At 50.4% G+C, this 22149-nt stretch overlaps 1 protein-coding gene across 2 annotated transcripts; it reads left to right on the top strand.

The window, feature by feature from the left end:
- The first annotated feature begins 8484 nt into the window (after positions 1-8484).
- On the top strand, positions 8485-20051 carry Hpcal4 (hippocalcin like 4). Of its 2 annotated transcripts, XM_048434507.3 has the most exons (5): positions 8494-8641; positions 8771-8879; positions 13818-13986; positions 14119-14334; positions 16157-20051. In XM_048434507.3, the coding sequence occupies exons 3-5, from the start codon at positions 13825-13827 to the stop codon at positions 16352-16354; spliced, it is 576 nt and encodes a 191-aa protein (XP_048290464.1). In that variant the 5' UTR covers positions 8494-8641; positions 8771-8879; positions 13818-13824; the 3' UTR covers positions 16355-20051. The 2 variants fall into 2 exon arrangements, with proteins under 2 accessions (XP_048290465.1, XP_048290464.1); XM_048434508.3 differs by lacking the exon at positions 8771-8879 and having other exon boundaries at positions 8485-8641.
- The last annotated feature ends 2098 nt before the right edge of the window (positions 20052-22149 follow it).

Raw genomic sequence — 22149 nt, 5'->3', positions numbered from 1 at the left:
GGGACGGAAGTCAGGTTATTAGGCTTGGTGGCAAGGATCTTTACCCATGGAACCATCTCACAAGCCTAAATTCCATTTTTTTGTTTTTGTTTTGGTTTTTTGAGACAGAATTTCTCTGTGTGTATCCCCGGCTGTCCTGGAATTTTGTAGACCAAGCTGGCCTCGAACTCAGTGTTCCTCCTGCCTCTGCGTCTCAAGTGCCAGCATGTGCCGTCATCACTGGCTAACAAGCCTAAAATTAAGGTTTATAAACACACGGTCCATCCTACTGACCGTGGCTTACATAAGATTAATCAAATTTAAATTAAATGGAGTTTGAAATCCAGTTGCTTGCTGGGGATGGTGGTGCACACCTTTACTCTCAGTACTCAGGAGGCAGAGGCAGGCGGGTTCAAGCCAGCCCAATCTGCAAATTATGTGCCAGGGCCTTCAGGGCTATTACACAGAGAAACTCTATCTCAAAAATCCAAAAATAAATAAGTAAATAAATAAATAAGATTCAGTCTCTTTTGCACTAGCCATAGTTCAAGTGCTCACTAACACTCATGCCCCATGACTACCTTTCTGGGTGGGGTGAGCATAGACTATTTCAGTGCTTGGGCTACAGAGTCCATCTTCTGTAACTCTCAGGAATTGACCGCATTAATTATTGTTCTCCTGGCTATGACAAAATACTCAACAAAAGAAACTTATCAAAGAAAGTATTTATTCTAGCTCATAATCCAAGGGTACTGCCTGTCCCAATGAGGACAACCCCGTAGCAGGGGCACAAGGCTGCTGGTTACCGTTCCCTCTGCAGTCAGGAAACAGAGACGGATGCTGCAGCTCAGCCTCCCTTGTCCTTTGTGCTCAGTGGTCCAGGATCCCAGACCATGAAATGATGCCACCCACATTCAGGGTGAGTCTTCCCTGCCCAATTAAACCTTTCAGGAAACATCCTCGTTGAAGAACCTAGACGTGTGTTTCCATGGTGATTCCAGGAGCCAGCATTCACATTAGAACAGCCACATTGCTTGTTAAGACGCTGAAGACTTCTGGACCCACTAGGTAAGTCACTGCTTCCCCCAGGCTCCTCTGCAAGGACAGGGGTGGGGTGAGGTATGAAGAGCTGGAGACAAAGGATGATGGTGTAAGTATCAACTGGAGAGAGAATAAAGGCTGTGTCCTTGAATGGCCTGTGTGATGGTTACTCCGGATTGTCAATATGCCTGGATTTAGAATCGCCGTGGCAAATTCACACACCCTATGGGGTCAGCTGACATACAACTGGGAAGGGAGTTACTCTGCTCTTTTTGAAGATAGGTCAAAACATCATGAGCTAATCCATCGATGTCTGTCATTTTAGACTTTTCCTTGCTGTGATGAATATCCAAGAGAAACCACTAAAGGAATGATTTATTTTGCATCATGATCTCAAAGGTCCATGATTGCCCGAACCCACTGCTTTGACCCTAAGGCCAGGCAGAACATTACGACAGTAGAAGCACGTGACAGAAGCTGCTCGCCTCGTGGTGACCAAGAAGCAGATGGTAGCCTGTGTTAGCTAGTTTCTTCCTTTCTCCCCTTTCATTCCATCCAGACCTCCAGCCTGATAGATGACAGCTTCACACTCAACACAGGTCCCCCTCCTTTAAATGGGTGGAGTCTTTATCTTCTGATATTAGATTATGGTAATGGGCGGTGCTGGTAGTCTCTGGATGGCAGGAGAGGTACACTTTTCTTTCTTTGCACAGCGACGGAAGGAGAAACAGCCACCGCAGCGTCCAAAACATCAAGGCAGATGCAGGCCACTCCAGCTCTTCCAGCTGTGAGGGGACCGCAGACACCCCAGGAGCCTCAGCAGCATGGCAACAGCAGACTTCAGACACCTCTGCTGCAACCTCAGCGAGCGTGGGAGCTCCTGGGTTCCCACAGGGCAGTAGCGATGCTGCTCCTAAGGGTGACAGTAGCCAAAGCTACTCTTAGGAAGGTAACACGTGGGCTCTGGAGAGCATCGTTTCATTGTTGGTTGGATTTGTTTCTGTTTTGCCCTCCCAGCCTTGGAGTGGTGGCAGCTTTCTGTACTTATACGTCTTTGGGTAACCACATGGTCTGTACTTCTTCCCCGAGCTCTTCCAACATGTGTATCCAGTCCCTAGTACTGCGTTCCTTCTCCGAAATTCTAGAATGGATTTTGTTTTCCTTGGGATGAGAGGGGAAGGGATGGCGCCGCTTCCTGGCAAAGCCTTTATAGAGGTATGCTTATTCCGCCCTGTTTTCAATGACGACAGACCCTAGAGGAGCAGTGTTCAACCTGTGGATCGTGACCCATTTGGGGGTCAAATGACCCTTTCACAGGGGTCGCATAGCAGATATTTGCATTACAATTTATAACAGTAGTAAAGTTACAGTTATAAAGTAGCAACGAAAATAATTTCATGGTTGGGAGATCACCACAACAAGAAGAGCTGTATTAGAGGGTTGCAGAGCTAGGAAAGTTGAGAACCGCTGCCCTAGGGAACAGATCAACTATAAGAGCGCAAGATTCAAGGTGTGTAAATCCCCAAAGGGTGGGGAGTCATTTATCAACCTGACACAGACCGCAGACTGCACACAAATCAGAATTAATGATAACCTACTGCCTCTGAGTCACACTGACTGGGGGTCTATTTGTTACAGCAGCTCAGCCTCGCCGATGACAGCCAGGATTAATACAGCGTGGGAATGTAGCACTTCCTAATGGCAGGCACTCTATCCTCGCTGGATCTTCACTCCCAAGTGCTTCCTGTTACCCATGTATAGGCGAAGACACCAAATTGCAGGGAGATTAAGTATATTGTCCAAGGTTTGTCGGATTTGAAAGCGTGGGAGCTTGGCGGTGGTTTCTGCTTGTCTCCTCCTGATTTCTGCTCTGCAGGAAGCTGTCTGCATTGCATCGCTCTGGCTTTTCCTGAGGGTTGGCCAGTGGGAGACACAAGTAGGAGTGAGGTACCCGGAACAGAGGAGACAGAGGTTTTGTTCCACCCGCTCTGAGCGCTCTCTCAGACTACCCGACAGAAAGGGCTGTGTTCTTTTGCCAAAGACCACAGCTCCAGTCGGAAAGCCATGTGGTTGTGGGGAGCTCACTGGTAGTGTCTGTTCATTGTCTTAGTTCTAGGGGCGCTTGACAGCATTTTATTAGTTTCTCTCAACCCGATACTCCTGTGTAAAGAGTACCCCGGCTGACTCATCTTCAGTTGGTGATAAATGTGATAATGGTGAGAAATGACGATCCCCGTGATGGCTAGTGTTAACCACCAGCTTGACAGGCTCTACACCAGTGCTTCTCAACCTGTAGGTCACGACCCCCTTGGGAGCTTGAAGGATCCATTCACGGGGTTGCCTAAGACCATCGGAAAACTCAGATATTTACATTATGATTCATAGCAGGAACAAAATTACAGTTATGAAGTGGCAACAAAAATAATTTTATGTGGGGGTCACCACAGCATGAGGAACTGTATTAAAGTGTCTCAGCATCAGGAAGGTTGAGAACCACTGCTCTAGAGTCACCTAGGAGACCAGTCTCCAGGTACACCTAGGCCTGGACTGTTAAGATCATGTTAGCCTTTGGGCACGTCTGTGGAAGTTTATCTTGATTAAACTAATTGGGGTGAGGTAGCACCATTCCCTGGGCTGAGGTCCTGGGCTCCAGCAAGGCTAGCTGAGCACAATACGCATTGCTCTCTGCTCTCTGACTCCATGTGCAATGTGACCGATGCCTCAAGCTCCAGCCAATCCTGTCATGTGCTGTGGACCACAATATGCCTTTTCTCTTTTTATTTATTTATTTATTATTATTATTATTATTATTATTCTGTTTGTGTGCATTGGTGTTTTGCCTGCTTGTGTATCTGTATGAAGGTGTTGGATCTCTTGGAACTAAAGTTATAGACAGTTGTGAGCTGCCATGTGGGTGCTGGGAATTGAACCCAAGTCCTCTGGAAAAGCAGTCAGTGCTCTTAATCTCTGGGCCATCTCTCCATGCCTGCTCTCTCTCTCTCTCTCTCTCTCTCTCTCTCTCTCTCTCTCTCTCTCCCCTCTCTCTCTCTTTCTCTCCCTCTCTCTCGATTTTTTGAGACAAGGTTTCTCTGTGTAGCCCTGGCTGTCCTGGAACTTGCTCTATAGATCACACTGGCCTGGAACTCACCGAGATCCACCTGCCTCTGCCTCCTGAGTGCCGGGATTAAAGGCATGCTCCCGGCTCTGCCTTTTCTTTTTTAAGTTGCCCCCCACCCAGGGTGTTAAATCACAGCAGTGTGACAAGCCACTAGCAGGATAGCTTTGAGTGCTGTCCGCAGTCAGCACCCGGACTGCACAGTACACTTGCAGCTTTAGAGACCGCAGTCGGCACCTGGACTGCACAGTTCCCTTGCAGCTTTAGAGACCTCAGTCAGCACCCGGACTGCACAGTTCCCTTGCAGCTTTAGAGACCTCAGTCAGCACCCGGACTGCACAGTTCCCTTGCAGCTTTAGAGACCTCAGTCAGCACCCGGACTGCACAGCGTACTGCACCTGGACTGCTCTCCCTTCTTCCTTGGAAAGAGCACCTTTCTGAGTTGGGACGCCTGCTGTGGGAAGCATTGGCTTTGCTCCAGGTTGTAGATGTAGGCAAGTGCTTCAGCCTGGCCAATCAGAGGGATGCATCCACGGCCTTCAGTGATGGACTGGGAGATTAGCATGGGTTACAGCTGGGATGCTGGTGACTACGCCGGGAAAGAGAAGCACTCTTGCTTTCTGTAGGACTCCAGCCTGAGATGCTGGTGGAGATTGTATCCTTACGTTGATGTAAAGAAAGAAGGCAAAACTAAGGAGACAAGACTGGGTCTCAGTTAAATATTATCAATATTGAGAAAGCCCCTAGGTCCAGCTATCCCTAAAGTCCAATCTATTGGATTTTTCTCACCCTGAGCTATTGCTTTCTCTTTTCTACCTAACCCACTATGCTCTGGGCTCTCTGCCACTTGTAATCAAAAATGATAACAGATAGAGAAATATATAAAACTCATACATGTTCTTTGCAAGAAAACAGCAACCACCTCTATCTAAGAAATGGAAAGAAAAAGAAATTTTGCAAGTGATGTGCACTAGCCTTAAAGGGTAGGCTTGGGAAAGGACATATGCCACAGTGGTTCCTGGGGGTTGGAATAACAAGAACGAATAGACAATGGCATTACGGCATTGCTCTGGAATAAGCCAATACTAACGAACTGCCTCCCAGAGGTGCTTTGCTCAAGATTCACGTTAGGGAGGAATGAAGTTGGCAGAGAGGGGTAGGGCCACAGTGAGGGAAGAACAGAGACCCAGAAATGATTGATTTGCACTTGAGACACTAAAAACAAAATCATGCTTAGCAAATATGGGGGAAGGAAGGAACTCGGCTCTGGTGACCTCATTCTCTCCCAGACACAAAGAGACAGTGAAATATCTAGGGCCCAAGGGAATTCCAGCTGTCACCAGGTTGCACTAGCCACAGTGGAGAAAACCCAGGGAATCAGAGAGGCATTATCCATCACATGGGCACTGTTCAGGACCTAGAGGGAGAGGAAGAATAGCTTTTTAGTGGAGCAAATTGAAGTGGCTAGTGCTCTTGCCTCCCTGGAAGCTTATGGGCTCCACAGCCCATTTAAGGGCTTCCTTTACAGCCGGCCACACGGTCCTTCCACACAGCTTATTCTGCCCCACCCCCCCACCCCCGTTCTCCACAGAACAGGTGTTTGCCAAAGTGCAAGGCTAAAAACAGCAGACAAAACCCCAGAATTTTTGACTGTGTGTGTAGTGTGAGTGTCTATGTGGATGCTTGCTTGTGTATGTGTACAGGTGTGTGTATACATGTAAGCTTTTGCATGTGGAGGCCCAAAGTATTGGATGCCTCCTCCAGATAATCTCAATTGTATTTTTTTAAAAAGATTTTATATTATTATTGTTGCTGTTGTTATCATTGACAGGGTCTCCTGATCCAGCTCTAGCTGACTTAGAACTTGCTGTGTAGACCAGAATGGCAATGAACTCACAGAGATGGCCTGCTCCTGTTTGCTGAGTGCTAGGATTGCAGATGTGCACTTCCAAACTCGGCAATTTTTATTACAATTAATTATGGGGCTGTGCGTAAGAATGTGCACAGAAGTACAGGTTCCTGCAGAGCAGGGATCTAGAATTACAGGCAATTATGAGTTCCCTGACATGGACCCTGGGACTCTAACGTAGGTCCTTTAGATGAAAATGAGCGAGCTCTTAATCGCTGAGCCATCTCTCTGTCCCCATCCTCCTCCTCCTCCTCCTCCTCCTCCTCCTCCTCCTCATCCCCCTCATCCTCCTCCTCATCATCATTGAAATAGTGTCTCTCACTGGCCTAGCACTAGCCAAGTAGGCTAGGTTAACTGGCTAGTGAGCCTCAGGGACCCATTGTCTCTGCCTCCCCAGTACTGAGACTAGATACATGCCACCATCTGGGTTTTCTCAGTTTACTGGCTGGTGCATCTTCCCAGTCTTAAGTTCCAGAATTTAAATCAAAATACTGTCTGGTTTGTTTGCAGCTGCTTCACAGGAGACCGCAACCCAGTGAGGACTCCACTCCTAGGTACACAGGACATCCAGTGGTGGCAAGTGAGGAATCTGAACTGAAACCAAGGCTGGAATCCAAATTTTGTTGCTGCTGACCTCTGTGATAAGGGAACTTTGGGCCTATTCACTGCCGAGAAGTCGTGATACCCAGCTGAAACTCTGTTGTCTCTGCACCAGTATGGCTTAAGTGGTCCTGGAAAGCATCAAGATACTCCCACACCAATTGGTAAACAGGCAACCATAGCCTTGGACAGCCCATCACTTTTATACTTCCCTGTCCCCACTTTACCCAAGAAGCTAGTTCTTGGCTGAACAGAGTTGAGACTTTCATCTAACCCCACACCCAGCATGCACCACTGCTGGCTGTCTTAGGGTTTTTATTGCGGTGATAAGACTAGTTGTGGTTATTGGTTATGGTTAACTGTAATCAAGTACTCTTGCCTACTATTTCAGGGCCTAGAGCATGGAAGGTGCCTGGGAAGCCACCATCATGAGTCACCAACCAAAGGTGCCAGGGATGTCTCTTATCTGGCACTGTAGAGCCTCCAGCCCTTTGCTACAGCCCCAGAGAGGAGGCATACCCAGATGCTAGGAGAACAGGGCAGAGCAACTGGCTTAAGAGAAAATGGGATGGTTCATAACGAAGACAAGGGGTCCCACTGTTTTCCCCAGGGTACTTGGTTTGGGAATTTCTAAGACCGATCCCAAAAGCGGGGCCTTTGCTGGTTACAGGCCTATTCCCATCTCCTAGTGTATATTTGTCCATCTGTATATTTGCTGCTTGGTCAGAAACCCTGCCTCTTCGCCGCGGCTCTTCAGCATCTGCAATCCTATTTAACCAATCCCCACGCGTCCCGCCCCCAGTTTTGATAGATCCCTTGAAGTCCCTCCTCCGCACGTGGCCCAACCCAGGGATCTCTGCTCCCCTTTCGCCCCGAGTTTGGCATTAAAGAGCTCCTTTCCACCACCTTGGGTTGTGAGCTCTCACACATCAGTACATCCCTGGCGGCTGGGCAAGTTGTGGAGAGACCCTCAAGCACGGGAAAGAGGCGTTTCGCTGCCCTGAAACCTTCCAGACCCGCTCAGTGTAAACCGCCTCCGGTTTGTGTCAACATCCGAGGCCGGAGACTGGCGGCGGCTGGGAACCGGCTCCATCTAAGCAACGGGAATGCGGGAGGGTGGGGATGGAGCAGTCCTTGGGGTACGTAGAAGGGTCCTTCTGCAGAAGAACTTAAGAGTCCGTTTGGAGGTCCTCGAGAAGTGTGGATAGAGCTTGAGAATGGATCTGAATTAAGGTTGTAGGGGTGACTGGCGGGAGCCCACGCCCTCATGTGTCTAGGAAGAGGGTACTACCCCATCCACCCAGCTCTTGCAGTACCCACCCTCCCCTCTGCTTCATGGTGGGAGGGGGGGCACTGGTGCAAAGAGCCGAGCTCCTGACCACCCTATCTCCTCTCCCCTCCACCCTGCCACTCTGTAGCTCCTCATTGATTCCCTCCAGGTTCGGGCAGGACACGGGATGGGGTCGCATCTTGTGAATCACCCCCTCTCCTACCCCCACCCCCCGCTGGGGCCCAGGAAGAGAAGGCTTAGAGATTCAACTGTGGTTCTTCTGTTCCCATAGCAACGGTGCGGTTGTTTTTGCGAATCCACTTTAATCATCTGTACTTTTCGCTCCAAACTGTGACCCAGGCTCTGAGCCTCAGGGTTGAGGGACAGATGGGGGTACAGTCCTCTACAATCCTGGCGACTCGGGAAAGGTCAGCGCCGGCGGGCGGGCGGGGCGCGCTCCGGTGGCCCAGACTCACAGGCCACCCCATCCCCACCTGAAACTCCGGCTGTCACTCGGTGCCAGATGAGCCTATCGATGTCCAAGGTTCTTGAGAGGGGGCGGGCCTTATGCAAATCGTGTCGTCTTCGAGAAGCACATAGTGATACAAGAGCTGGGGAGGCGGCTCCGACGCGGACCTTACAGAGCCCGGAGTCCGCCTGCTAGCCAGCCTTGTCCCAGCGGCCGCCCAGGCTCGGAGCCATCCAACGAGTCAGCGAGCGGCCTCAGGTAATGCGGGTGGGGCCGGGACCTCGGAGTAACCCCACGGGGCGGAGGCCCTGAGCCCCTCCTCCTCCGCGTTCCCCTCCCATCCTCAGCTGCTCAGATCCATCTTCCCGACCCTGGGTCTATCCATAGGTGGACAGCCATCTATCTGGAGGGCCCGCCTTGGGCAAGGGAGCTCCACTTCAAGCCGGGTCCCCAGTTCAAGCAAGGCGGTACAGCTGCCTTCTTACCCCCAGCTCAGGTAAGAACAACCATTCCTCAGGCCCCAGTGCAAACACACACACACACACACACACACACACACACACACGGAGGTGTGGTGTCGCTGGTGCTAGAGGAGGCTTCAGTCACTCTATCTCCTGTTGCCTCTGGAGACGGTGGTTTGCCAGCCCCATGGAAACCTCTACCTGGAGGGAGCCCACACTCACACCAACAATTGACTATCATTTGCACCACAGGGTCCTGTTCCCAAAGATATCTCCATAGCAAATTCATTCTCTGAGCATACTACCTCTGCCTCTGATGCTGACAGGTCACAGGGCACCCAAGGGACGGATGAAGATCCCCCCCCAAAATGTTCTACCCCAGGCACACTCAGCAGCTCCCCACTAGTCGCCCCCAGACTAGACAGAGATCTCTGCCTCTTTTATCCTGTCTGGAGCATGAAGCAGGGGTGCTCCTTCCAGGAGATACCCCCCCCCATAGCTCCAGTCTGCATGCCTCGCACCTCTCCTTTCTTTGTAATCAGTTCCTCTCTGCCCTTCTTTGAGCCTAGTTCCTCTCTCTTTCCACTTCCTGTTGTCTGTAGAGATGGAGCTCTGCTTCCTCCCTGTGAACTCGCTTTCTCCTTATCCTGAGCCTGTTTGGGGAAGCAGTGCTATTTGCTGTAACCCTCGCCTTTGCCTGTGCTGCTGCTTGACTTCAGCCAAGTCTTTTCCCTCTTGGACTTCATGCGATGGGGGAAAGAGCGGGTCAGAGGACCATTAGATGAGGTGGTCTTGAACAGCCTTCCAAACTCTGACAAACTCTGGTTCCACAGCTGATTACAGGAAAAACAAAGCGTAAACCATTAGGATATTGCTCAGAGGAGACCCGAGAGGCCCCAGTCCTCCCTGTAGGGACATCCTTTTTTCTCAGGCCTCCGATACATCCTGCAGGGTCATTCTCTTAGGTCTTTTTCAGACCACCCTGGCATGAAAGCTCCAAACTGGAGGTGGCCAACTCAGCTCATCTTGCAGGTATCACTTTGGCCTCTTATTATGAAGGGGAAGAACACGACCTGACTGTTACTGCGATTGCTGCTGCTTGGAGAAGAGCAAAGGGAGGAGAGGGAAAGAGAAAATCTCCTGACCAGGCTGTTGTCACCATGGCAACTGCCTCAGCACCAGCTCCTTTGAAGCTAGGCGAGGATGTGGGATTATTGCCTCCTTCAGTCCCTCCCTACCTTCACTGCCACCTCTCCCCTTGAACTCTCTGACCCTGAGCCCTCTAGAAGGAACCTCTGAGCACAGAGGGTCAGGTTTAGAGCAAGAGGTGCCTCCTCAACTGGAGGACAGTCCTCCATAAGCCACTACTCCACAGAACATACCCCCAACTAGGCTCTGGTCTTTGTTTTGCAGCTGATGGGCTCCAGTTGACCTTGGGTGAACCTTTCCTTTCCCTGACTCTGGGTTCCATTGTCTCTGATGATAGGCGATCCCAGATAAACAAACAATGTGACCTAGTACCAAAGAAGGGAGGGCATGTTGTTCTTTTCTCATAATCTAAGTGCCATTCACTGAACATGACTGCATCCTAGGCTTTGCTTTCAAGCTTCTGCAGGGTGCTCTCGTGAAGAGAGGGAAAGCAGGAACCAATGGGGAGCGCTTCAGGAGGACAGCCAGGAACAATAGAAAAAAGGCACCTTTTCCCCTACCCAAGATGCTCAGGAAGAGTTGAAGTTCTGTTGGAAGGGGAGAAACTTATTGTTGGGCAGAAAGACCTGGGAACTCCCCTTGTTTCAGGCAATGCAAAGGCCTCCCTTAGAATCCTAGATTAGATAGATCAGGAGATGGTATATGTGTGAGAGTTCCACCCCGTAGCCTCACAGGGTCTGCCTGTGCCCAGAGGGCTGAGCCTGCGCTGTTACCTGACCACTGCCCGGCTTGGAAAGGGTTGATTGCAAAGAAGAAGGTGGCTGTGAAGAAGTGAAGGTAGCTTGCAGCTTGTGTCTGCCCAGAGAAAAAAGGGTTAAGGGAAAGACACTATTTATAGATAAAGTGGGTTCTGGCTTCGAGATACCTGAGTCAGGGAGAGTGTGTGGTTATGGGGAGAGCAGTGGAGGGTGAAGATCAACAGGTGAGCAGTTTGAGACAAGATTCTAGATGATTCTGGAGATTCAGAGGGTCTGGTCGTGTGTGTGTGTGTGTGTGTATGTGTGTGTGTGTGTGTGTGTGTGTGTGTGTGTATGTCTACCCTAACCTTGAGATGAGATTCTAGAAGATCCTGGCGCTTCAGGGTGTCACTTATACCCCATACTGTAACTAGGAGAGATCATGCCTTGGAACAGAGGTGCCAGGAGAAAGGCCCTTCCTGTGGGGCAGGTAAGCCCTGTTGACCATGGGCCTGACTTGGCAAAGAGCTTGGCTGATCTTCATCACTGTGAGCTCATGGACATAGCAAATGTTCCAGGAACATTTCAAATGGAAAAAACACAAGACCCGATGGCAAGCAGGACCTGGAGAGAAGGGGGAAATCCGAAAAGTCCATAGGATCTGTTTTCTTCTCCTTATACTGCACACCCAGAGGTGGCAGAGAGAGGAACGGAGGGAGGGGGGGGAGAGAGAGAAAGAAAGAGAGAGAAGGAGGTGGGATCAGGGAAGAAGTTCGAGTTCTTCTTCAGGCTCAGGAGGCTGAGCCTGGCTGCAGCTGTGTTGGCTCAAGGTTGCTTGTGGGCATCCGCTAGGATGGATAGGTAGTTTCTGCCTATCAGAGACTATGGGCTACAGCTTAGGCAAAATGGTCCCTCGAAGGCCACAAGACTAGAGCTTTTTTTTTTTTCCAAGAAGGCAGGTAGGGGTAGAGAAGGTTTGTGCTGAGAAGGAACAGTCATGATGTGGAGAGGACAACTCAAGCAGGTGGTAGGGACTCAGCCTGGATGCTCGGCGGACTCCTTACCCGGTGCCACTTCCGTCTAAGCCACTGCTCTCTCTCAATTTCGTCTTTCACTAAAATAAGGAGATGATATCAAAGGGTGCTGCCTACTTTAGCTTTCTGACAATCTAAAATAGATGAGGAGGTGCTTTCTGGTCCTCACTGGGTCTAGGGCCAAGGAGGGGCAGGGCACAGGTAAGGACCCTGAAGACGGAAGGGTGGGAAGGTAGCACAGGAGAGAGAAGAAAGGGAGCAGAAGGTGAGGACCACACAGACACCATGACGCATAGAGACGTGCGCGCTGTGACAGATTTGCAGCCTCATACGTTGACACCCTCCTACACATAGACCCAGCCCCTCGTGCAGACACTCAGGCACATCCTACAAGAGCCCCGGGAGCGGTTCTGCCTCCCCCACCAGACACCTTTGCTTCCGAGGTTTCCAACTTCCTTACGCCTTGAGCTTACACAATTGTTGGGGGAGGGTGCAGCTGGAATGGTCCCTCACTTCTGCCTATGGGTGGTCTCGAGGCACCCTTGACTCTGGCCCTGGTGCGGTTTTAAGCTCCCGAAGATAGCATGCATCCCCCTCCTTGGCTTCTTCTGTGGAATTCTTCATCTTCTGGGGGTGGTAGGTTAGTAGCTAGGGAAGGATCTGCTCCTTGATCTCATGACCCAGAGGAGGATCCTGAGATCCGGAGATATACCGTAAGGAGCTTGGGAATCATTTGCCTTGTTTTCTGTGTTCATCTCACTCCTCTGTCCAGTCAGCAAGGGCTAACAAAGCCCCCTTTCGGCACCTTTCGGTCCGTCCACATCTCTCCACTTGAACTGGATGCCAAGCCCTTCCTTGTACAGCACACCACACTCCACCTCAAGCCACCTTTTACTCAAGATCTGTTTTTATTATTTTCAGTAATGTGTAGGCATGCATTTCTGCCTGTGAGCATGTGCACATGAGTGCAGGTGCCCTCAGAAACCAGAGATGGCAGATGCCCTGGAGCTGGTATTACAGCTGGTTGTGAGCCGCTTGACATACCCTGGGTGCTGGGAACCCAACTTGGATCGTCTGGAAGAGCAGCAAGTGCCCTTAGCCACTAAGGCATCTTTTCAGCTCGACCCTCAAATCATCTTGCACATTGCAGCCCAAAGTAATTCCCCAGAAAATGCCTGGATTTCCAGGACATAGATCAGGACCTGGCATATTGTGAGCATCCCATGCTATGGGATGAATGTTGGCTTCCAAACTCTTGCTTTAAAACGTCCAGGTTGGCATGGGTTGAAGGCTCTTTGTTGTCTCTCTCTGGAAACCTTGCATGAGCTGCTGAAGGCTGGCTCGTCTTAGTTTTATCTTCATACTGAGTCCAGGCCCCTAACAAATGCTCAGGGAGTGAATGGGTTAATGAAAGGCAAATTGTAAACAGGACCAGCCCTGCTCCAGGCCAGAACTTCTACTTGTGAACAGGAAGGAAGGAGAGATGCTTCCTGTGTGGAGCCCCCAGGAAGGCCTGGAGGAAGAACTTGGGAAATAGTTCCTGAGGGACACTGGGAGAAGAGGCGGCTACCCAGAAGGGAGGATGCAAAATACAGACAGCCCTTGCTAGCAGGGAGATTAGTCGAGGCTTTACACTAGGGATGTAGGGAATGGTGGGTGATGGGAGAGGTGAGGGTGAAGATTGTACCACAAGTCACTGAGGGGGTCAGTTGCCCTCGGTAAAGGCTGGAAATGTCCTTCCAGGAGGGGATCTGCTCTGGGGTGCAGGGTGTTGTGAGGGGAAAGGGGGTCCTGGGAAGAGGGAGATCCAGTGAAAATAGGCTTCCTATGAGAAGGGGGTGAGTGAACGCTGAGCATGTTCAGGAAGGTGGGGCTTGCAGAAGTGGGTGGCAAGGAAAGGGTGGGCTCCTGTGGAAAGAGGAATATTGACTTTCGGAAGAGGGCCCCCTTGTGGGCGGGTGAAGAAAGGTCCAAGTTGGGCGAGGGTGGAGAATCACTTTGCAGACGTGAGATTCTAGCCTGGGCCGTGTTGAGGGAGCTCTCTGTCCTGCAGGCCCACCATGGGGAAGAACAACAGCAAGCTGGCCCCCGAGGTGCTGGAAGACCTGGTCCAGAACACAGAGTTCAGCGAGCAGGAGCTAAAGCAGTGGTATAAGGGGTTTCTGAAGGACTGTCCCAGCGGCATCCTCAACCTGGAGGAGTTTCAGCAGCTCTACATCAAGGTGCAGGGTGGGGCGTGGCGTGGCGGGGTGGGCGAGTACTGGGGACTGAAAACTGGCAGAACTCAGAAGGATGGGGTAGGCGGGGAGGGTGGGACTGTCGCTGCACCCCAATAACCCGTACCCCTGCCTCAGTTCTTCCCTTACGGAGACGCCTCCAAGTTTGCACAGCATGCTTTCCGCACATTCGACAAGAACGGCGACGGCACCATCGACTTCCGGGAGTTCATCTGCGCCCTTTCGGTCACCTCCCGTGGCAGCTTCGAGCAGAAGCTCAACTGGGCCTTTGAGATGTACGACCTGGATGGCGACGGGCGCATCACGCGCCTGGAGATGCTGGAGATCATCGAGGTATGGCGGGGCCAGGGTGGGCGTCCAGTGTCCTTGAGCCTCAGGAGTATCCTAGCTGCTCCCCAGCGTTCTCCCACCACAGTTCCGCAGGCCCCTTGTTCAGTGCTTAACCCCTGGGGTAGATGGTGTCAGTACCCCATATATTCCCAGATGAACAAAAGGCAGCATGTGGCAGCCATTCGCGAATCAAATCTAGGGTAGCCAAGTGGTTAGCCATTTGGTTTTTCAAGAAGTAAGTATTGAGGTCTGAAGAGACGGCTCCGCATGTAAGGGTGCTTGCTACCAGGTCTAACTATCTAAGCTTGAGTCTGGGACCCCACGTGGTAGGAGAGAACCAATTCCCACACATTTGTCCTCTGACCTTAGACATGCCAGGGCCCTTGCTCACTCTCTCCCCCCCCCCCAGTTTTATTTATTTTTTTAAGTTTTGTCTTTTTTTTTTAAATATATTGTGTCTGCCATGTGCTTTCATAGGAGACTTCTTCTAGTAAATCAGTAAGTAAAATTTGGGTCTTGCCAGGCAGTAAATGGTATCAAAAAAAAAAAAAAAAAAAAGCCAAGTAAAGGAAGGGAGAGTGATGGAGGAAGATGAGAGGGTGCTGATGCTGAAGTCTGCAAAGTGAACCACCTGTGCCAGTGAAGTTGTGTTTGCAGGGCTCAAACTGTGTTAGGAGGCCTGGGCAGTAGTGGAGGTGTGAGTTGGGGATGGGGGCGCGGAGAATGACAGGAAGATGGTCCCACAGGGAGCCAGGAGTCCCATCAGTGGCTCCGGCTAGAGAAGAGGCATTAAGCATATTCTGAGTGTGGAGAGCAGATGGCAGAGGAGACTGGGAGCTGCAGAGACAGGGAGACCAGTTAGGAGAAACGCAGTCAGGAGCTGGTGGAGGCTGCCTTCGTGCATGAGCTGTGGAAACGGTGGAAAGAAGTCGCCATAGGGCCCACGACAGAATTAGAATTGGCGTGTTTTGCTGAAGGACTGGATGTATGTGTGAAGAGGAGGGGAGAGAAGAATGACGTGAGAACTAAGCATGGTGTCACACCTCTGTCATCCCAGCACTCAGGAAGCTGAGGCAGAAGGGTGGTGAGTTCAAGACTAGACTAAGCAACATAATGAGTTTGAAGCCAACGTGGGCTACAGGTGAAGCAGTATCTCAACTTGAGGCTTTATTATTTTTTTTTTTGCTTTTGTTTTTGTTTTAAATCTGGCAGAATGAAGGCGATACTTGTTGAGACAGAGAATTCTAGAGGCCCAACAGGTGGGAAGTGGGCTAAAGAGTTGTTAAGACATGATTCGTTTAAGGTACTCATCAGGGAGACAGTCTTTTTGTCTTTTTAATTGATTGGGTGTGTTGGAGCACGCCTTTAATCCCAGAACTCAGTAGGCAGAGGGAGATGAATCTCTGTGAATTCAAAGCCAGCATAGTCTGCACAGTGAATTCAAAGCCAGCCTTGTCTACATAGCAAGCTCCAGGCCATTCAGAATTACATAATGAGTAAAGAAACGTGTGTGTGTGTGTGTGTGTGTGTGTGTGTGTGTGTACACGATGGAGAGGGGTGCATTACCACAGTGTCTGTGTGAGGTCAGAGAACAACTTTGTGGGGGTGGGGTTAGTTCTTTCCTTCCACATTTATGTGGGTTCTGGAGACCAACCTCAGGTGATCAAGCTTGTGCAGCTAGCTCCTTACCAGCTGAGCCATCTAACCAGCCCTAAAGAGCCGGTCTTCGCAAGCATCTGTCTCTGTCTAGTGCCTTCTCCTCCCCAGCATCCCCTCAGTCCTCCCTGCCAGTCGGGTGTTCACACCTCCGTCTCTGCTCCATCAGGCTATCTATAAGATGGTCGGCACTGTGATCATGATGCGCATGAACCAGGATGGGCTCACACCCCAGCAGCGCGTGGACAAGATCTTCAAGAAGATGGACCAGGATAAGGACGACCAGATTACGCTGGAGGAGTTCAAGGAGGCAGCCAAGAGTGACCCATCCATTGTGTTGCTGCTGCAGTGTGACATGCAGAAGTAGAGACTGGTGAGGGGCAGGGTCCCTGGCCAGGACAGGCATGGCACCACCCAACCTGATGTCCTCTCTGCTGGCCCATTCCCAGGGGGAGGGGCCTTCCAGCCTCACTCTCTAGGTCACCCACTCCTCTGCCCAAGCCTTTTTCTCCTCAGTCAAGTTCCATGAGGGACCACCTCATCCTGCAAGAGACGGGTCCTCTCAAGTAGCCTGTCCTCAGATAGTCTGTCACTAGCTCCACCTCTAGCCTTGGCCTAGGATCAACATCCTTTGGGCTTAGGGGAGTTGGCTTTTGACCCAAGAGGCGAGGTTAAGGAGGGGGGCTGAGGACTTGCTTCGCAATCCTGTTGTTCCCAGGATTAAATAACCAGTGTGGTCCCACAGGCCCCCAGTCAAAGGTCCAAACTAGGTCCGTCCTTTCCAGATTCCTTGAGAGGTGGTCTCTGCCCCGCCCCCCCTTGACTCTACCTGGCTCCTCCGGCCCCACCCTTGGGAGCGTTCATTGAGTCCTTTTCTTCAGCTAATACTTGTTGAGTCCTTGTTCAATGCCAGGCACCTGAAGGTGCTAAGAATATGGTTGTTTACAAAAACACATTCCTTGCCCTCGGAAAGCTCGCAGGGTAATGAGACAACTTCCAAGGGTTGAGGTCTTAGTGGGACACAGCGGAGGTGAGGGTGTAAGGCAGCTGGCAAGTTGTTGGAACAAGCGTGCCCTCCAGCTGCACCACCCAAGGCTGCAGAAAGACCAGATGAAAAGCCTGTGGAAGTTTAGGTGCCACGTGGGTAGAAATTTTAAGAAAAATAAAAATTTATGTAATATTTATTTTTTTAGGGCCCTTTCAAAGAGCTAAGATCATTTTATTAGACTATTAAGATATACTCTATATTACTTGGTTTCTTATAAAAATGTCTTAAATGGATATAAAAATGCTAATTTTCAAGGGGGGAAGTGTTTAGGCAAAAGGGGTGGGGGCACCAGCAGACTTTGAGAACCTGTGCTCGCCCATCAGCAGTCCTTGCTGCTTCTGCTACTTCCTTTTCTCACCCTTTTTCAATTCCACAAGTGACTTTCTGTCACACGCTTTGGGTGCTGGCGTCAGAGATGGAGACGAGGTTTGCCTTGAGCCCGAGCAGTTCATGTCCCACATCTCAACGGCTTGTTTCTGAGTTTGGCTGGTTTCCGGGACTGGCTTGTTCTTTCACAGCCTCAGCTAGAAGGAGCTGGAAGAAAAGGGTCATCCAGCCACTGTTCAGGCTTCTGGGCTGCATGTATGGACCAAATGCCTAAAAAATACGCTGGGTGTACTCCATGAGAAAGGCATTTTCTGACCCCTCCACCCTAGATCTGCCAGGAGAACAAATCTATCACCTTCCAGGCTCAACAGCTGGGCTTTCTGAACTTTGGGGTCTAGGAGCTAACTATTGTGTTGCATGCTTTCCAGAGAAACCTATCTTGCTTCTTCCAGTCCTTCACTTTCATCTCGCCCGTGCTTGTGATCAGGAGTTAGCTTTGACGTGCAGTGACAGTTGACTTCCTCCTGAACTGCTGTGGAAACTGCCTCATGTTCTCAGTCAGGGTGGGAGTAGAGAAAGCCTGTGAAGCCAGGGCGTGCTGTGGTGGAGATTGCTCTGCAGGAAGGATGCTATTTGCTTCTCACTCCTGAGTGCTCACCTCCCTGCTGCTAGAAACTTTTGGAGATGCTGACCTGTGGTCCAAAACTCTGTCAGACCTTCCTTCTTCTGGCATTTGGAGGTAGCAAGCCACCTTCTTTCTGTCCTGTCTATCCAGGCCACGTGGTGAGGCTGAGGAATTCGTAGCCTCAGATGATGCTAGCAGGTGTGTTTATCTGGTGATGCTTCTTGGGGCTGTTCTATGGCGCTCATGAGCTGCCTGTTAAGTATGTCTTGTGCTGTCATCAGCACCGCTCAACAGCCTGGCTCAGCTGGGACCTGAATTTCCTAGTGACAAGCTTTTCCTTCCCCCCAAATGTTGAATCTAGCCGGACTCATAGTGATACAAAATTCCTTGGCTTGCAAAGGTTTGTATCTGCTTGCATCTCATTTTGTCCAGAGAGACAGGGATTTTCAGGACCTTTAGTCAGGCTTGGAAGCTAAGGTTAAGGGTTGAAGGTGGGGCGGTCTCTTGTGTGCGAGCAAGCAGTCAGGAGATAACACAATGCTGAGACGCGAATACAAGGTTCTCGCTAAGAGACTCTTCTCTGCCCTGTTCATTTCTGTATCTGTTTGTTCAGATGTTGACAGCAGGACAAACTGACTTTATAGTCTTCCAAAAAAGAGGAGGCACTTGAAGTCTCTCCATTTTCAAGCATCCTCTTTTCTGCTTCTGGGCGGCTTTGCACAGACCATGCCATTCTTGGAGGCTGCTAACCAAATTCCAGAAGCATCTTACATTGTCTTCCCCACTCTCTTCCTCCCCGAGAGAATCGCTTTTGTTTTTCCAAGCTAGTAGGCAAGTTCTACCCGTGTGACTGGTCACTCCAGGCTTCAGGCTGCCTATTCATGGGCAGTATTTGCTACTGCCAAGGATTTCAGACAGCTCCACAGGCCCCAAACTGTCTCTGCCTTCCTGCTGATGGGAGGAGCCGCAGGCAGGTTAGACCTTGCTCCCACATTCTCTTGGGTGTCTAGAGCACTGCGTGCCCAGGAGACCATATGGTAGAGCACCCGTCCCTGTCTTGAGAAGAGCGATAGGTCTCCCATCTCTGCTCCAGCTTGAGAAGCACTTAGCCCGAAGCACAAGGTTAGCAGAGATCTATGCATGACTTGCACAGACATGAAGACACGCAGGCCGTCAAAGCCTTGATAGACCCAAGTTCTCCTTTGAGGTTCTGCATGCTCTTCCAGGGATTCTGTGAATCGCGTTGGTTCCAGATTCAGCCTCCTCGTACCTGCTCTCCTCATTCATCCTCTCCGGCTAAGCGATGAGTCCCTTATGTCTCATCTCTAAGAATCATCCGCGTAGGCTGCTTAGCTCAGGTGCCACTCCAATCCGGGCAGCTGCATAATTACTGACTTCCTTTTAAGAAGAAGAAAACAAAAACAAGCCTGTTAGCAGAGGCGCTAATTTTTCTCTGCCCTGGCAATGGCGGAAGCTCAGCAGCAGAATTGCATTTCACACGGGAGGTCGTGGGAGTAAAGAAAGAGAAGAGAGAGAACCAACCGGTCCTCCCAGGCAGGGCAGTAGTAAGCTAACACTGTCAATATTTTTACACAAAAACTTAGTAAAGCAAAAGTTATTTCCTGAGGATCCACCCTGGATCTTTGAGGAAAGATCAGTGAGGCTCTGTGTTGACTTTGGAAATCACCGTGGGGGTTACGAATACATTTCTTACATAGCTCCTTCATTGTTCTTAGAGAAAAAAATAATTCATCTGCTCAATTTGAAAGTCTTAGAGAGACATGAGCTTTTTCTTTCTTCTAGATTTTCCATGGTTTTCTCTTCTTAGCTTTGTCAGAGTGTGGGGTCGGGGCAGGGCCTCCCAAGATGGGTGAGTCTCTCTGCTTAGTGGAGGCTGACCAGGTCCAGGGCCTTCCGGCAGCAGCAGGGAGGAAGCAGACCCCCGCTAACCTCCAGATATGTCGCTTCCAGCTGCGCCCACAGCAGCCATCTTCACTGACTAATCCTGTGCCGTGTGGTGTGTGTTTTCCCCACTGACAATGAATAAAAGGCGTGACTGTGTAACGTCTCCTCTTTCCTAAGCTGGCTGGGCAGGGCTGGGGTGGGGCCACGGGGAAGAGGCCCACGGAGTTCACAGAGCACCTTGGGAGCCGCCTTAGGGTCAAGCTAGATCTTTGGTCTGGTGGGAAATCTAGCCATGTAGCGTGGCAACCACTTCAGCTACTTCAAAGAAAAAGGGAAACAGATCGCAAAGGGTTCCAATGGCAGGCAATTCAAAACCCGGGGACCAGGCTGGGGGTGTAGCTCAGTTAGTAGGCTGTTTATTCAGCATGTGCAAAGCCATGGGCTCAATCCTCCGCACTGCGTAAAATGGACATGGTGGTACATGTCTGTAATCTCAGCACTTGGGAGGTGGAAACAAGAGGATTCAGAGCTCAATGTCATCCTAGGCTATTTTACTGAGTTCAAGCCCAGCCTGGGATACATGAGTCCTTATCTAAGAAGCAAAAATGAAAAGATCTGGGCTTAGAACTGGAGAGATGACTCAGCGATTGAGCACTGGCTGCTCTTCCAGGGGTCCTGAGTTTAATTCCCAGCAACCACATGGTGGCTTACAATTATCTATAGTGGGATCTGCTGCCCTCTTCTATCTCATGTCCTCTTCTGTCATGCAAATATACATGCAAAAGATCACTCATATACATAAAATACATAAATAAATCTTAAAAAAAAAAAAAGAACGGGTTTGGCCTCCAAGAACTGGCAAATGTGGCAACTGGGCCACTCCCTTTCCAACCCTGGGATCATGCATGGGCTTTGAGTCTCTGGGTAATGGTTACTTTGTATTTTGTTTGTTTAAGACAGGGTCTATTACTTAGTAGCTCAACCTGGCCTTACTCCCCTAATCCCCCTTTAGCCTTCTGAGCCCTGGGATTGCAGGAGTGTTCCAGCATTCCCTGGAGGATGTTAATGGCAGGAGACGTTGGTAGAAGGCATCCCAAGAATCCAAATGAGTGGACAGTAACTCATGGCTAAGAGCCAGACGATGGTTGTAAGCTGCCTTTGTGTAAATGGAGAAGAGACACTCTTCTGTGTGAAAGTAAGTGTGTAACTAAGCAGCGAACAGCACCTTTAAATTCCTTAGAAATGTATGGCCAGGCACAGGGATGCACGCCTTTAATCCCAGCACTTGGGAAGCAGTGGCAGGTGGATCTCTGTGAGTTCCTGGACAGTCAAGGCTACACAGGGGAACCCAGCCTCAAAAGAAGGGAAGGAAAAGAAAAGAGAGAGAGAGAGAGAGAGAGAGAGAGAGAGAGAGAGAGAGAGAGGAAGAAGAAGAAAAAGCCAGCCTAGTTTGCATGGTGAGTTCACATAGTGAGACCCAAGAGAGAGAAAGACTAATTCCCCTTTTGCACAAATGTCATTGCAGTGTGCTCAGTTTAACAAGTAGAACACGTGATGGATTTCAACCCTCCCCTTCCCTGCTTGCAGAATCAATGTAGTACAAACCTGTCCCATCATCCTCAGGAACTCAGTCCAATCCCGAAGAACTCACTGACCCAGCGTGGGAGGAAGCGGTGAAAAGCTCTTTTCAGAATACCCCCTCGACAGCCAGAGGGGTTTGGGGGCAGTGGCAGGTGGAGGGACTGGCTTCTTTCTGAGCCGCTCCATTGCTTTTACAAGGGTTGCCTCAAGGACACCTGGAGAAGGCAGCTTTCTTGGCAGGAAGCAATTAGGACAGAGGAAGGTGGCTAACCTGCCTCCAGGTAACCATGAGCCAGAGGAGGTGGCTCAGGAGCCTGACTCAAGCTGGAAAACCTAAAGTTGATGCAAGACAGGAAGTCCAGTCCCCTGCCTCCCTGGAGATGCACAGGTCCCAGGTTGCCTTCTTGCCAAATTCCTTAGTTTCTCACAGGGCAGGTGGATTTACCTCCTACTTTCCGTCCTGCCTTCCACTCGCCTCCAAGCCAGGGTGGCATTTTTAAAGCGCGCCCCCTATTAAGTCATCTTTCCAAGGGCCCTTCCCCTGCATTACGATCTGTTACTTAAATATTCCTCAAGGCCCTGCATGATCTGGCACCTTCTGACCTCATAATCCTTGAGGTCACGTTTTCCTCCTGCTCCCTGTGTGGGAGCCACCCAGGATCCCTTCCCTGGGGCC

Source organism: Myodes glareolus, chromosome 3 (assembly GCF_982192425.1).
Source record: "Myodes glareolus chromosome 3, mMyoGla1.1, whole genome shotgun sequence".
Classification (NCBI taxonomy): domain Eukaryota; kingdom Metazoa; phylum Chordata; class Mammalia; order Rodentia; family Cricetidae; genus Myodes; species Myodes glareolus.
The sequence above is the reverse complement of the archived record's forward strand: the minus strand, read 5'-3'. Positions and strand labels throughout refer to the sequence as shown.